Source organism: Columba livia, chromosome 1 (assembly GCF_036013475.1).
Source record: "Columba livia isolate bColLiv1 breed racing homer chromosome 1, bColLiv1.pat.W.v2, whole genome shotgun sequence".
Taxonomy (NCBI): Eukaryota; Metazoa; Chordata; class Aves; order Columbiformes; family Columbidae; genus Columba; species Columba livia.
Genome location: NC_088602.1, coordinates 26,503,220 through 26,520,713, shown reverse-complemented (window position 1 = coordinate 26,520,713; position 17,494 = coordinate 26,503,220). Strand labels below are relative to the sequence as shown.

Here is a 17,494-nt window from a genome sequence, read left to right as displayed (position 1 = left end):
CTAGAGGGCCAGAGAAACAGGTTGAAACAAGACTTTAGAGAGTTTTGAAAACGGAGAGCGATTTTGAATTGAAATTGCAATAAGTCATCAGGCCAGCGCAAGTGACCGTAACCATATATCCTTGGAAAAGAAATTATCTCAAAAGAGAGAGCTGCAATAGCTGAAGTAGACAGTTATTAAGTCCTGAGTAAAGATCATAACAGAAACAGTTGAACTAAAAATGAAGCCAGGCAATGTTTCACAGGTGGTAACAGGGTGATATAAAGATTTTTTTAAAAGGAGTCATATAAAGATAGATTTTTTCCAAGGGGACACTTCAGTACTTCAAACATTGATTAAGAACTTACAGAATAGCCAGGGGCCATCCTTGTCAGGACAGACATATTGGCAAGGCAGGGAGAGATTTAAGGACAGGTTTGTATATTTGTTTCAGTGGTTCTGTTCTACAGAGACAAACGAGACTGTGTAATTAAGAGCATTAACAAGCAGGCAAAGGACTTCTTGTGGAAAAGGAACTGGTGGCATGTCACAAATGAAAGAAATTATTTGGTGTCAGAAGCCTCACTTCCAAATGTCTCTCTTCCAAGGCTGCTGTTTCTTGAATAATTTCAGAAAAGGATCACAAGAAAATGCGAGTGATTTCTTACTGTTTTGTAAAGGGCTAGACACTAATTAAGCAACATTGTAAGAAGAAAGGAAGCTACAAAGAACTGGCAAAAACTCCACTTCATTAGTGGACCTCTATTTATTTGAAAGAGAAGAAAAAACAACAAAAGGACCTATGTACCACTTGCTTACCAGCAGATAAACCACATTTCTTAAGTGCCAAACCTCCACATTTCTTAAGTGACTAAGCTACGGCCCAGATACGCTGAAGAAGCCAATAGGAGCTAAATGGCAAAATTAATTTCAAAAAATTATGCACTTATTTCTTAATGGTTAAAAACAATGATATTGTTTGAAAATATGTTGGTGCTTGAACAAGCAGTTACAGTCAAACTAGGTCATCACTGCCTACACAAACAGTTACTGGTAAAGAAGTTGTATCTCTGAGGAAATATTTCTTATGGGTTCTCATTATAAAGCGTATAATTAAAAATATATTTGGAAATTGGATTTCCAAAGAAGGCAAAGGAGATCATGAGTATATTCAATACTCTAACTCTGTGTACAAAATAGAAAATCCTGTATTTTCTTCTGAATGATGGGGGCTCTGTCTATGGTACATACAAGAATTTGCTTCTATTTAACACAGATGTATCTGGACTGTTATCAGCTCAGATTTATCAAAACAAAGGCAACATATAGTAGAGGTACTTTGCTTCCAGTACTGTATTTCTGGTAGAGGTATTATTTTTTTTTTTTTAGTGCTTCATCAGAAAACACATAGTTGTTGTAAATGAAATATTTTGGAGAAATGCCTTTTACAGAAGACTTAGGGATGTACAAGCACAGCTGTAAAAGCAGTGGTGTCATTCAGGCTGCCTCAGAGTTCTCCACCCTGCAGTTTGCCAGATCTCAGTCTTTGGCAGTTCAGTGCCGTGCAATGGTGGAGCCAGGAAAGAGCTTGGGGATACGAAAACTTCAAGGCTTCTAATAGATGTATTTATGTATTTAAAGCTTTATGTACTGCCACTGGACTTGGAGCTCACATGCACTCCATTGTGGGTGTGTTTCTGGCTTGCCAGGAACTTTATAATGATTTTCTTTGCAATACCCCCAAGTTCTTAATGAGTTTTTGAAGTTAGCTTTCTAGCTGAAGTGCAGATTTCATTAGAACTATAAAACCAGGTTGATCTTCCAAAAAAATAGCTTTGGGGGACTTTTGCTTCTGTCAAGAAGTTGGGAAATTTTAGGGTTTGTTCCAAACTGGAATAAAAAGATTATTGTCATGTGTAGAATTGGCTGTCAGGTTAGAGTCAGTTTTAATTCTCTTATGCTCTTTTCAGAAAAGGTTTTGTGTGTATGTGCCATTGGCAGGGAGTTCAGCTATTGAGGGTAAATTTTATTTTAATTTTCAAAAAAACCATCACCAGTTTCCATGACTCTGCATCAGTGAGTGCAGATTTTATAATGACATTAGTGACTTTAATCTATTTATCTATGTTCATAGAGACTATGAATCTTTAAAATCTAAAAAAAAAAAAAAAAAAAAAAACAAACAGAAATAGAAAGCACATAATATAGCAATGCAATCATGCTTTCTTGCAAGCTCTTTGCATTGAAGATCATTTGCAGCAGGACTCTTTATTTCACTAATCCTGCTGGAACATTATCAGATGTGACAGCACTCTTGCTGATTGGGAAAGAACCCAAGAATCTCAGCTGCTTTTAGATATCCCTCCAAAAACTTTTATGAGATCATACAGTGATGCTTTCTTTCCAGCCTAACATGATGACTGTTATCCTTCTTGGAAAATGAAAAAACAGAAAATCCATAGATTGGTAAGGACCAATTAGCAAAAGCCAAGTAATGCAGATGGTTTTGAAATAAAAATCAGAGTAAGGGACTTTCTTTGTGACAAGGAAAAGACCTTCAAATATTAGTCAACACTTTGCTCACATCTTAGCAGAAGAGTATGCCTGGTTATTGACCTTTATTTGACCAATACTGGTCACTTTTAAAATTTTTAAAAATCAGAATATTAGCTGTCCTTAAGAAAACATGTATTTGTTGATCCATGTGACCTCAAAGCATCATTAAAAAGAATGACTTTACAAAAAAAGCCTGTCAATACAAGATGGAGACAAAGAATTAGGCTGAATTTCTCCTAGAGACTCCAATTTATCTCTCTCTCTTATGGGGAATCAGGTCTTTACCTACATTTGAATTTGAATTTGATCATGCATTGTTGAAAGACTTCATAAGATAGTAGGTAATGCTATGAAAATGAGCAAGTGAGCTTATACAATTAACAATGAGATTACATGAACAAATGAGATTTACCAGTAAGACTGATACCAAAAGATCTCCCAGAAATTAAGTGCTTTGAGTCAGAGAGAGATACTGCTAAGGTACTGACCAAGCTGCTGCAAGCTTTTCCAAATACAATACAAGCTCACAGATATACAAGAAAAGAAAAAAAAAAAAAAAGAAGCCGTAATCCTCCAAACCTTGGGCACAGAAAGTGGTATCTGGAATGCAAATGTCAGGCCATCCTGTCGTAAGGCAGGTGAATGACGCTAGATGACACTAAGAGAAACTTTCTTCATGTGACCATCCCCATGTTTGGCTATAAAGGCTGCCTAGCAGCAGTAATATCAAACAATAGGTCAAATAATGTTTTTCCTGAGACCTCTGAGATACTCTGAAGGAATCTCTTCAGGCTGAAGCTTGTTTACTGATGCACACCTTAGTGTAAGTGTCACTGCAATTCCTAATTGACTTCAGACCTAATGATGTCTTCCAGGTCTGGGTGTTTTGGTGATGTACCTAAAAACAAGTGACCTTGGAGTTTTAAACTGATTAAAAATTGAAAGTAATCTATCAAAAACTAGCTCTGCTCTTGTCTAGTCTCATTTAAAGAGTTTAGACACACTGCTTGCAGAAGAAATGAATACATAAAGAGGAAACTACAAGTGAAGGACAGTTCAGTCGATAATGTATTGGACAAGGACTGAGGGGACCTAGGCTAACTTCCTAGCTCTCCAGTAAGCCTTTCCAAGTTCAGGTGAGGCAGTCAGGGAGCCTGTGAGGTTCTGCTTGCATTTCTTCATCACCAGAAGGGCAGCGGACGTGTGAGAGCAGCGCAGCGGCTGGAGGCGGGCCAGTGTCCAGAGCAGGGTAGCAGCATTGTCGTGGCGCAGCGCCAGAGGCAATAAACGCTCAGCGGGGCTCCTTCCTTTGGCAGAGATCTGCAGGACTGTGGCTATAATGCTCGGGAACCAAGCTGGTGAGCCTGCATGGGACTGCACCATATGGGCTTTCCAGCCTAGGTCTCCAGTAGCTTCAGGAACTCTGCTTTGTGCTCCACTGCACAAGGTAAACATGCCCTCAGATTTCCAGCTGTTCAGTGGTAGCACTTCTGTATCACACTGGGATAATTTGATGACACATTTATTAATGTCCATAAGACTGAATGCAGGGAAGATGACTACCATATAAGCACAGAGGCAAAAGCCTAAAGGTTCAAAGCAAGTTTGACAGCTCCTGATTTCTGCCACTGGCCTACTGGGAAGAACACAGTGACTGGCCTCAGACTGGTCAGCATTAGTGGGTGCTAGCTTTGGGTTTCATACTTACATTTGTCCTTTGTCTGGCCTGAGGATAACCCCAAGCATAAAAGTCAGGATGAAGTAACAATGAGAGCTGTAACACTGGGTTATGAAGTGATGCCTGGTGGAATTTAATTTGGGTTTCAAATTAAAGCTCACTGGAGTGAAATGTCTGAGAAAGGCTCTCCACAGGCAGGTTCATAAGCAGCATGTGTGCTACAGGCAGCAATCGTAATAGTAGACAACCTCCTGGAAATCTGTGTTCATACTGTAAAAAACTGCTGCTCTTTATATTTAAAATTACCAGAGGAGTTAACACATAGAATAGAGAAAGGTGAAAGGAATAATGCCATCGTGAATGTTTAATTAATGTCAATTGCCAGAAAAGCTCTCCTTTTGTCAATAATGAATGGATGTCTATGGCAGTTCTCATTTTAAATACCTAATCTGATATTATATTTCAGCTCAAAGAACTAAACGAGAAAAGATGCTGTAATCTAATCATACCACAATCCAGGTGACATCTGTACTAGGCAGAATACTGTTGTTATTCTGCTGTCTAGTTGCTGTTGCTGAGAATGATGAAGTAGTGAAATTACATTTTCCCATTATTATTTCCAGACACTCTCTGGCAATGGTTTGTTGACTCTAATAAAGCTTCAGACAAAGCTGTCAGCAGAGGAAATGGCAGGAGGGGAGCAAGTAACAGCCTCCACAACAATACATGAATCTAAACTCCCAGTGATAGGTTGTGTGTTTTCAGATAAAATTTAATATGTGTGTGTTTCAGAATCTATCATAAAGCTGCTGTTGAATTCTAGAGGGATAAATGTGTTCTATCAAGTCACGGTGCTTAAGACTTTGACAAACATAAACATATTATGAAGGATTAAAGAGTCAGAGGCCTTACCTGCTATAGTGTTGAGGAACATCAAGTATTCAAAGTTAGATATCTCCCGTCTCTGCCAGCGCTGAGTCATGTTGGAGGATTTATAAAGCTGTCGAGGAGTGGCCAGAGAGATTCTCCTAGGAAATACATTTAAAGAATGATTTTTTAAGAGCCTCATTAAACGTTAAGACATAGGGCAATGTTATTACTGTGATTAATTTCAGATTCTCTCAAAGGCTTTTTTATTTTCTTTAATGAAGTCAAGTAGACACTATTACCCTTATTTGAGAAATTACTAAAATTAAGATCCATATTTTATTTTACCAGTACTGCAGCACTGTAATAATTCAGAATAATATATTTTATGTATTATTTTATTCTGAAACTGTTTAAAAGACTAGAAGTAAAGGAAACTGCAGACCTCCTGGTGCCTGGCTTGTCCAGCAGGAATAAAAGAGGAATACCATTTCCCTGTTTCAAAAGGATATATTGAGATAAGTTCATTAAGGTGAGTGATAGATTGAAGTGCCATATATTTCCAGCACATAGGTAGAAGATATTTATTCCACAATTTGTGCACCTTCTCCATTGTCAGCTACCCATTTTCCTTCCCTGTATCCCCGTAAGCCTTGAGATTTCTATTTTTAGCCTAGTTTCTGAAAAAAAAAAAAGAAAGTTTTATTCAGTTGTCTGCTCACAGGTCCATCTGCCTGTCTTTCCATAATAACTTCTGAACTGCATTTCATTCAAATCTAGAGGAGGAGTAGAAGCTTCTAAGATACTGAATTTCTACACATTTCCTAAAACTTGCATCACTGGATAAGGGAGAAAGAACAAAACTACTGTGTCAAGGCAGACAAAAGTAGAAAACTTCAGCTCTTGTATATTCAATTTGACAATGCTGCAATAAGCTAATACTATGCACCAAGTTCTAAATTACCCATAGTACATACTGCCCCTGGTTGGTAAAATATAGGAGACTAGATTCAGTCTAGAGTAATGCATTAGAGGAAAAAGATCTGCCACACCCAATGCTGCAGCTTTCAGTTGCACATTAAACACACTAAGGGTACTACTTCTAGACTCTGAATGTTGAGTATTTTCTTAAAATAAAGTCCTATACAAGGTATCAAACTGGGCAGTGATTACAAAAATGTAGATCATCTACTTCTATAGATACAGGTACGAACTTGTACATATTCACTAGACCCTATTTCCAGAGAAAGGATGAGTACTGGTATGTGACTGGAGTGTACAGCTGTCACAATCATATGTCTGAATTGTCAATGTGTAGGTTGTCAATGTCTGCTATACTTAGACTTACAAATTGGGCATACAAGAATGACCATGCCAGTGCAGGTACACTTTCTTCCTTTTTTTTTTTTGTAATCTCTGTATTTAACCAAAATAGCAATACATAATGCCTTGCCAGCTGGGGTAGCTTATTTTATAGTAGACTCTAGGGTGCCAGTGGTGGATACACTTTACTAGCACACAGGAGACATTACAAAAAATTTTAAGTTGTTTCTATTATGCTTCTTCTGAACAATTTATCTAAAGAATTATCTGAATGTAATCATACTTTATATTGCATTTTATAGGATAACAATTACTTTTCCACTGGAAATCTCAAAGATGTATTGTTTCCAGTAAACTATGACTAATGCTACACACAAATTAATAAATACAGAAAATAAAAATATTAAGAGATCATTATATTTACAAAACATTTCTGTCGCAGACTTTCTGTTCCTCCCCTGACAAAGCAATGTTTATGCCTCAGTACAGCTTAGTAGCTGCTTTTAGACATTACCCACAATCTCCCAGGGAGTCTCAAAAATCTATAAACTGTCAAATGCTGGACTTTGCATTTGAATGCCTGCTTTGAGTGAATGCTACACAAAATAAAAAATATACTAAAAAATATCCTCATTTACTCTATATCTAGGATGTTTGAAAGATTCGCAGTTATTTCAACAGAGACTGGAAAAAATTATGCACAATAAATTGGTTCCACACCTGCTTGTTTCAGTTAACACAGGAAGACCCACTGTTTTGTGTTTTGCTAAATCCACCCAACTTTGATCAGACCATTTCTCTTTCGATATGCCATCACCAATATGAAGGCGTACAAATGAATGTGCTTCCTTTGCTTCTAGAGAACTGTGAAATATCTACTCAAAATGGAAACTGCAGAAGACCCTCTGATGTATGAAGGGATGATCCAATTTTTCAAGTTCAATATCCTTTAAATACTTTTAGAAAACACTTCATGGCATTTTGTTGAGGGAAGGGATGTCATATATCCAGTACGTGGAGCGTGACCCACCCCCTTCCACAATCACTTTTAATTTAGTTAGCTACAATCCAGTCTCATACAAAGAACCTTTAATTATCTTGTGAAAACTGTAGCACCTGCATGATGTTTTGTGTTGTGTTGCTCCTGTTCAGAAAAAAATAAAATAAAATAAAAATTTAAAAAGGCTTGGGAAAGTCGCTGGCTTCTGACAAGAGACTCTTCAACATCCACTTTTGATCAAAGCTCTAAAAGGGGTTTTATGCTTTGATGACATCAAATCTTAGTTTTCCTTCCCTTGTCTTTTCCCAAAATCCAACCTCAGCTGTACTGAGATCTGGAAATCCATCACCAAGCTACTGATGTGGAGTAAGTGGCAGCACTGAGATGACATCAAAATAGTTACCATACCAGCCAAAATCTATGTTTTATTTCAGAAAAAAAATTATTTGTATTTCTCATCTGTCTTAACTGGAGCTATTGTTTTATCTAATGAACTAACAGCACACAGAATTTCAGTAGAAGGTGCTAGCACCCCATTAATGGTGAAGTATGATACTGTAACTGTATCTTTTCCCAGTTCTTTGATCTCTGTTTGCTTACAAAATGGTCAGCTCATAGCTGATTTCTAAGATGTGATGTTACCCCCAATAAAAAAGTATCATTAAATTACACCTGATGTGTCAGAACCCTAAAAAGTGGTCTGCTGATAGTGCTGTAAAAATGTGGATATTACTCTACCTATATAGAATCATATGGAGCTGCAGAAATAAGTTAAATAAAATGCACGGTGCTGTCTGCCCAGTTGTATCATATGTCAAGGCCATAAGGAAACTACAATCAATGCAATGTGTTTCAGGAACAGTGAAAATGCATTTATCAAAGACAGATGAATTTGATTACCAAATCAGACTGAACTCTTCAGCATGTGACTAATTTTAAGGATGTCATTACTTCTTTGCAACATTAAGCACAGGCTCGAATGCTTTGTTGAATCAGGGCATAAGACAGGCTGTCAGGAAAGGTAGCAAAGAGGCAAACTGGAGACCTGCTCAGAACAGTAGGTCTCTAACACTCTTGGGAAGAGATACCAGTGTGCCTGCTTCTAATCCTTTGTGCTGTTAGATCATCAATACTGCTTTTTCTTTGTTTCCTTCCATCTTTGTTAATCACAGGATTTCTCCATGAAAACAGAAATGCACTTAAACTCCACGTACTGCGTTAAAAATAATTTATTCTTCAGAATATCTCCATCATGAACACAATTTGTTATGTTAATTTAATTACCTTTAGATGAAATTTTGATCAGCCTAGTATCAGAGAGGAAATATTATTTAGAAAAATAAAACTAAAGAATTTAAGCTAGAAAGATCTGCTTTTGTTAAAAAAATGTCAAGTACAGCACAATCTGGAAAACTGATCATAAAAAAGGCTAACAATTTACTCAGCGCAGCAGCTCCTTTTGGTTGATCAGCGTAATGTTTCCTTATGTTAGTTATATAAATAAGCATAATTCTAAAAATTAGCAGTCCAGAGCCAACATATTCATAGGAAGGGAAACTATATTCTAATATCAACAAAATAATAACTAGAGAGCAGTTATAGAGCCAGATTTTCCCTCAGTTACTCCACTGCAATTCTACTGGAGACAATAAGGAAAACCATGATTACAGGGTCTTTATTGTGCATAAATCACACCATGATTACACAAAAATAAGGAAGAAAAACAACTTCACTACCACATGCCAGATTTATTCTGAAGGCTAACAAGCCCATTTTTGATTCAAATTGAACTCTAATCAAAAAGGTATGGAAATAACTGCATACACTATTGAAGCAGAAACTTTTCTGAATAATTATGTATCAACAAACTTTTCAGACAATTATTCACTGAATAATGCACAAAGGATATGAATTTCAACACTAAAAAATGTCACTGTATATTTGAAATTCTGATTGAGAAATTTGCATTTTGTTTGTTCTAGAACATGTGGCTATTTTTATTTCAGAAAAGAATACTATTACTTTCCATTTAGAGACAACAGTTCTTTTAATTTGAGTATTTGGAAGAGCAATGCAAATATTAACAAGATGCACCTTCCAAAGAAATGCCCGAGCTTCCCCTTGATCTCAGTGAAAACTTGAGAACTTTGGCAGTTTGCCCAAGAACTTCAGCACATTAAGGAAAACAAGCCTTAGGCATCATGAGACTCTTGAGCTCATGAGAAGGAATGATGTTCAGCTGGGAACAAAATAGTTCTCCAGCCCTACAAATGCTTTGACACTTCAGAGAATTTCCACATTCTACACTGGGATAAAACAAGGACAATATGAAGTTTTAGTTTGTAGGAAATGACTTAAAGAAAGACAAAACCATATCCCAGACATTACACTGATGATCAAGTCATTGGTTTTCAGCCAAGTCAAGCCAAACAGAGATCTGAACCCAAAGCACTATATTTTGCACATTTCCTGCTGTTTCCTCACTCCCTTTTTATTTATATTTATCTACCCTTTTTTCATTTTGACTGTAAATTAACACTGGACCTAAACATTTTTCACAAAACTTCCACTGATACAACCTCAAAAACAATTTTAGGTCTGAACAGACATTTCTAAACAAACAACAACAAAAATTGGAGGCACGAATTTCCCTCCCAAACTCAGAGTATACCTGAAGATCATCTTACCCTTCACTGAAAGATAAATGCTTTTATAGTATAGGATCTGTCAATTCCCATCCTTATTTCTGACCACAGGCTGTTTGGATATTGATGTTGATGAGATAATAAAAACTGTACTTGTCCATAATATGTGAAAATATCTAAAAATGAACCTTAGTTGGTCTCTTCCAAAATATATATCCTCTTTAATTTTCGAAACAGAAAAAGAATAATGTATTATACTAAGGTATGGAAGAAATTTGGAAATAGCAAAACAGCCACTATACTGATGAGCAATGAAGTAAACCCCACACACACATTCATATAAAAAGCAAGTGGGAAAATGTATAAAAAAATAGTTTTTCATTCAGCAAACACAAAACCTAGTCGTATTTAGTTCCATGTCCTGAATAACAGCAAGGATGAACATTTGTCTATATGTTTATAAAACCTGACTGAAAACCAGACTTTGAAGAGAAAAAGGTATAAGTTTTTGTTCTTGGTCCTTCACTGGAAAGTGCTTATTTCCTGTAATGATTAAAACAAAAAAAAATATGTAATTTACAGTGCCATATAGTAAGTAAAGGGTATTGTTTCTCAAACTAACCTTAAGAAAGAGAAAATCTAGAGGTTTATGACAGGAATAATGTTTTAGTATTGACATGTTTTAAAACATCATCTGTATAAAATAAGAAACTCAAAATATAGAAACTATTATAATTAAATTACCTGGCTTGTGGCAAACCATAGCTGGTTCCTACTCCAACACGTGGTAAGCTGTAGACAACTTTTTTCACCGTTGCTTGGTCAGGAAAATTAAACATAACAGAAGCTAAATGAAGAAGAGACAATAAGGACTAGTAAACCATTTGCATAAGACTGTTTCTCCACCTGCATAAATTTTTAAAATGTTCTTTGGTTTTTGTTTGGGAAGTCGGTTCCACTCTAATCCTCCTGGGGATTCAGGTTAGAACAGCAATTTTGTTCTTCTCCGGCATATTTCATACCTATGCATCATTCGCTGATTAATGTTTTGGCACTAACTCTCTGCAGAAGACCTGAGTGCAGCTACTTCGGAGGAATCTCAGCTTATCATTAACTCAGATAACTTCTTATCAGGCTGGGAAGCTGTTCGGCAGTTGGCATGGCATTTGGTCTTCTAACTGGTACGTTAAAACACACAGGACCAAAAACTGTTAATTCCGTCTCCAATTGGAATCAGAGCTTCTCAGGGCAAAAGACTACTGACACACCTCACCAGTCACCCAACTCTGATTCAGAGTAGCGCATACAGAAAACCGAGTGGATCCATTTATTGATCTGGTCTTTTTAGATTTAACTCAGTTTATCAGTAGAAAAGGAAATTTCCTTTTAGATAATTCATTAAAATACAGAAAATGGAGGAGAGGGGTAAGATCACAGAAAAAGTAAATTTCTTGTCAGTCATTTGAAGAATTTGCCAATTGCAATGATTTTTTTTCATAAATAAATCTCACCATTGTACAAAAAGCAGTGAGATTGACTTCTGTGATTGATTTTAATATGAAATGCGATGAATACATGCAAGAGTAATCATTATTGAACACAGACACAAGCATTTTATCAAAGGGAGCACAGAGTTAAAATTCTAAGATTAATAAATAACACACAAAATAATTACTAGCACACTTTTATGCAACAAAATAAACAAATACATACTTCTGTTTGCCATAAACACTTCCAAAGCTGTGTTCTGGAGAAGATAACGTCTTGAAAAAACAGCCCGAATCTCACTGAACATCCATTTTCCATGAAGGCCTTCTGTATAGGCAAGGACCTGTAAAGAAAGTCAAGGTGACAGGTATTGGCAGGAGTTTTCATTAAAATATTGCGTAAGAACACAGTGAATTTTCCCCATCAGTGATGTACAGTTGTTAATCATATCTCTTTAACACTTAAAAACTGTGAGTTAAAATATTAACTTAAATGTTTCTAAAAAGCACAATGAAGAATATCAGTAAGTTCAATAATCTGATACTCCTAAGATTCATTTCTCATAAGCCACATCAACTTATTTTCCTCAAAAAAAACCCGCAAACACCCGCAAACCCGGCAAGCAAGCACAAGGTTTTGGACACAGTTGCAATTAGGCTTAGCTGTATTTTCTTCCAACAGTGTGCATGACACAGTTGTCAGTTATGCATCAGCTAACAGATTTACTTCTGAGGCTATCTGGTGCAAAGTACAACCAAAATAAAGTAACTTGCTATTCACATCCATTTCAGGGTCATAATTCCAGTAATAAATACAGAAATTAGCTAGAACAATATGTCGACATGGTAATTTTTCTAAAGTCAAGTACATTTAATATCCCTAACCATGAACAAAATTTTCAAAAATGTATTTTAGCATTTCAAAATTAATGTGAAAATATTTTAAAATAAAATTGGTAAAAAATAGCATTACTTTTCCAATTTGGCAGTTTCTCAATTGAAGGTCTAAGACTAGATATTAATACTTAAATAATCTTTTTCACTCCTCCTTCACTGTTCTGGATGTACAGGAAAGCAGACAAAAAAGACATTTTAATTAGGTATCAGCTTTATTAACTTCTCTCATCTGTGAATCATCATTACAGCACTATCATGTGGTATCGAACAACCCTTTCCCAATTCACTTCACCAGCTATAAGGCTGCCTTCAGCCCATCACCTCTGCTGAGATGGGCTCTGCCCATAGCTGGGACCCCAGCACTTCATTCTATGAGGAGTCAGTGGTTTGGGATGGGGACCATCCCCTCCCTACACCCAAGTGCATTTCCCAGGCCCTGTAGACTCTGCCTTCAGCTTCACTGAAGGGAAATGCAAAATGAAGTTTTCAGACTGGAGAGACTCAATTTCTCTGTTCTCCATTAGGTACGCAGATGCCACTGGTACACCAGCTTGCAGTGCTTTACTCACTCAGTTGAGATCTTTGCTTTCTGTAACCATGACCTCCCCCAACTTCTGAACAGGGAAATGTTAGGGAGACCATATGTTGCTGCTGTCAACGATCCTTCATGCTTGAGGTAAAGGAAATTGTATTCCTTCAGTTTTTTCATTGATGTAGCTTCAAGTTAGTAACATGTCTTCACGTAGGAAAATGCTAATTTGAGTTTAACACTTTGTGTTAAAAGAGCTCCATGGTTTTCTGTTAATTTGTTCTCCAAAACTAATTTCTCATAACCATGATGTGTCTATTTTAGAGATTATGGTAACAACAGCAACAAAATGTGCTTCAGCACACTGAAGAGCATTGAAATGTTAGTTCTGGCCTCGATGGAAACCAAAGAGAGGAACACAGTGAGCCCCCTGTGCTGTTCACATGGGAAGTTGCAGATGAGACTTAGAGCAACACTGTGGCCGGTGGTACTGTTCAGTTCACCTCAGCTCTCCACACTAACCGAGTACAGCCTCAAAGAAGGAAAGGGGCTTGATTTCTTTGGAGGTATCCCAGATGCACGCAGGAGACTATATGCTCCCTCCATTCAGTCATAGGCCAGCTGTGGAATTACTACCTCATATGCTGAATTATTGCAATGGTAAATTAACCTTTGTGTCAAAAATCTGCACCTCATTTTTACTTTGAACTCTGTGGACTACAGCTTCCAGATACTAGATCTCATGACACCTTCGTCTGTGAGATTAGAGAGTCTTCTAGTATCAGATAACTTTTCCTTGTGTCAGTAATTACAGACTGTGATCCAGTTACTGCTTAGCTTTCTCTTTGGTAAGCTAAATAAACAAAATTTTCCGTCAGTCTTTCATTGAGATCAGATGCTAGGATACAGCTGGTATCGTGTATGTGAAATTCAGTTGGTTAAGAACAAAGACTGTGAAGATACCAGCGCCTCCTTCTTTGAATGTATGCTGATGGTATCTGATACATAATTTTTGTAAATACACAGGTTCTTAAGCTACAGAGAGGAAACAGGGAGGAAAACATTCATGTTTGAAAAGCTAACAGACTCCCAGAGAGAGGAGTTTGAAACATATATAGCTGTAACCAGATCTACAGCAATCAGCAGATTTGCCAAAGAATTAGTTCCTTGACAAAACACCATTCTTCAGGAATTCACTTTTTGTTTCAAAAATGTTTCTACTATTTTCTAATATTTAATACCAACTACATCCCATATATTAACATTCTAGATGATTCACAGTAATACATTTACGTCTTACCACAACTTAGTTAATAGATCAATACTAAAAGCACATTTTAAACTGGTTGCCTTTTTCTTCCTCCTCTTCTTACTCAGTATAAAATAATCATAACTTCATAGAGGTGTATTCACCCTACTATGAAATGAATGACTTATGATGGCACTCCAGCAAACCAGTAGAAAGGGTAGGAAATAAGAGGAAAGGAAGGAGTCTATAATTCAATTACCATCTGCAATTACAATCTTCCTAACTGTCTATTAGTCCTACAAATATCAGATTATCATGTTGCTATCAAATCATCTCAATTATTTCAGTATTTCTTTTGTATTGTTTTCCTGTCCAAGTTATACTACCTATTTTTGTTATCCTACATAACATTCATCTAGCACTACTTCCAAGAGATGCACTAAACCTTCTGTTATTAGGAATCTACTGTTATTAGGTATCTACGGCAGAAATCACTGACATTGTTGCAAGATTCTTTCTTATTGCTATAAGAGCCAAAATAATTTCTTTTTTCTGAATTTGAATATTCTAAAAGGTTTATACGTTTTATTTTTTTCTTCCAGGATGATTTTTAGCATTTCGGTTTCTCATATGACATGAATGAGGGCCTGGCTATTCTACTTTTTTTTACAGACGGCATATATTGTATATTTTGTTATTCAGAAAGACATGGAAATGACCACTTCATTCACCAAAACACATTGAAATCATGTTACCTAGTTATGTGAAGCTAAAAATACCATGTGCTCTATCCAATATTTTCTTGGTTTTTATATTTAAAGTCAGTGCTCTCTGTTTTGATAGCTTTATGAGTTTTTCTCCTAAATACAAGCATAAAGACTTTTTGTTCTAGGTGTGTCTTAATAGCTGAAACTTCATGACTAAGCACCGAATTCTAGACAGGTTCCAAATAAGTTGTTTTTAACGAAATAAAAACTGACCAGCCAAACAACCATGTCTATATTTGAAGTAAGCACACTTCTGATTTTTAATAGCAGCTGAGATTATTTGGTATAAAGCTTATTTCTCCTTGTAAAACCTTTTCATTTACTCAGAAATATAGGTATGCTTTAAAGATAGTAATGGGTGCACTGCCCAGATGATAGACAAAGAATAAAAATTTGCTAGAGTGTATTACAGTAAGATGAAGTTGTCATCCTAACAGTGAAAATGAAAAGTCCCTAAACCTCAGGGTTCCATAATACGAAACAACATATATTGGTGACACTGACTTAGATTAGAGTGTTAAAGCAGCACGGGGTGTTCAGATGGAAAGCTCTACGGAAAAGAAACAAAACCATTACTGAAGTGCTTTCCTACTTGCCTCGAATATGAAGGTTCCGTTATTTTAATTTTATTTCTGATGTGATCAAGATCTCTTCTTTTTTTTTTTTTTTTCAATTAAGAGCTGGAACATTTTTAATCATAAGCCTGCTTCACTAATTATGCAATTATTGATAATGAATTAATTGTTAATTAACAGCCAGAATTTTGACAGATTAACCAGAAGACTAAAAATGTTAGTTTTCATTCTGCTAGCATCCCTGATAGATTATCTCCATAGGAGAAACACTTTAGTATTAAGGATTATTTTTTGCTGCTTTATACTATATTTTGGTATCTCACAACACCAGACACAGCACTGCAAAAGGATATTTCTTTTGCTTATTGTTTCTGGAGTTGAAATAATCACAAATTCAGGTGTTATAAAAAAATCAAGGAAAGCAGCCAGTTTAAGTCTTATCTATTCTCAGTCACTAACTTTATGGTAAGAATGGTCACTTCTCCAGTCTGTTGCAAAGAATTGTTGCTTATTGCTCTATGTTTTCCTTTTTTCAAAAAAAGCTTTTTCTAATGATTCATCAATGCCTGTGGATGTGAAATTAACCTACTGTTTTCAATGGGAATTCAAAATTTGCCTTTTTGAACAAGATTTGTGGTTCAGGGTATTTTAACTCTAACCTGATTCCTCAATGAACTTATCAATTTGTAACCTTTGCAAAGTTTTGTTAATATCTAGTGCAAAATGTAATTAACATGTAATATAGCTTTGTTGCTGGGTTATGTGGCGTTTCTTTAATTGGTTTGTTTGTTTGTTTTAATTATTATTTTCAGAGCACTTATTCCCTGATTTCCTTTATTATTCTTTACCTGTCGTACTAATACTGTCAAACAACAAGAACAGTAAGGGACAGCATTGCCTTGTACTTATGTGTAGTAGAACTGGCTCATTTTTTGCTGCATTTCCAGAATATGTTCCAAAGTTCCTATAGATTATTTTCCTCAAAGGCTGAAAAGGATCCTCAAAGTCATGCTTTCTGAATAAGATAGCTACTTCCTGAAATTAAACACATTTTCTTTTCCTTTATCAACTACCAGAAGAGATTCCAATAATACCATAATTTTGGTAGTGAAGGGATTTTTTCATTTTATAAAGACAGTTTTATCCAGTGCTTAAGAGGAGCTCTGGCATGTACTCAGTTTAGGCATCAAAATCCCATCTATCTGTTAGATGGCTCTGTCACTTGGTAATATGGGATATTTTCTTAGTCAGGTGGTACTTATTTAATTTTCCTTTTCCTTTGGACATGCAAGGAACTTCTAAGAATTTATCCTTCCCCTCCTTGTAAGTTTACCCCTCCTACTGCTTTAATATTTTACATTCAAAACATTCACTCTGCATTTGAACAGATTTGTCTTGACTGAGTAAGGTCTAGTGGAATGCTGTTGCATCCTGATAGCCCAACCCAAAGCAACCCTTCATCTCTTAATTTGATTCAAAGGTTTAGAGACACATGCTTATAAGCACTGTATTATATATTCATAATCTGCCCCTCTAGAAGTCCAATAACCCTAATATTTTTTCAAGTCTCTCTATTTTCTAGTGTTTTAAGAGTTCTGAATTATGTCCAGAGCTGTAATTTTCACCAAACTCAGCATGTCTTCCTCAACACTGGCAATTATAGCTACAACTATTTTATTTATGCACTGGCTATTAATAGATACTGTACCTTGTTTGTCTTTTTTTTTTTTTTTTTAAACTAAGCTTGCAAAGTTGTGTTTCTTCCAATACAAAATAAGCCCTCGTAATCCACATTTATGGTGGTCCTTTAGTTCAAATAGGGTTTTTGTTTGTATTTTGGGCTTCATTCACCATTACCAACTGCTGGAAAACAGATTACCTGCAATTGCCAGCTATGAGTCTATCTTATGCATCTCAACCTTGAACAAAAGGCAGGAAGAAG

At 36.1% G+C, this 17,494-nt stretch overlaps 1 protein-coding gene across 13 annotated transcripts in view; it reads right to left on the bottom strand.

Moving 5' to 3' along the window:
• NBEA (neurobeachin) overlaps positions 1-17,494 on the bottom strand; it is a 490,360-nt gene that overhangs the window by 90,982 nt on the left and 381,884 nt on the right. For all 13 annotated transcript variants that reach the window (XM_065051668.1, XM_065051676.1, XM_065051716.1 and 10 more), the window contains 3 exons: positions 11,762-11,879; positions 10,793-10,895; positions 5,126-5,241 (listed from right to left, as the gene is read on the bottom strand). In XM_065051668.1, the coding sequence (XP_064907740.1) occupies positions 5,126-5,241; positions 10,793-10,895; positions 11,762-11,879 (337 nt within the window). The remainder of the gene's footprint in view (positions 1-5,125; positions 5,242-10,792; positions 10,896-11,761; positions 11,880-17,494) is intronic.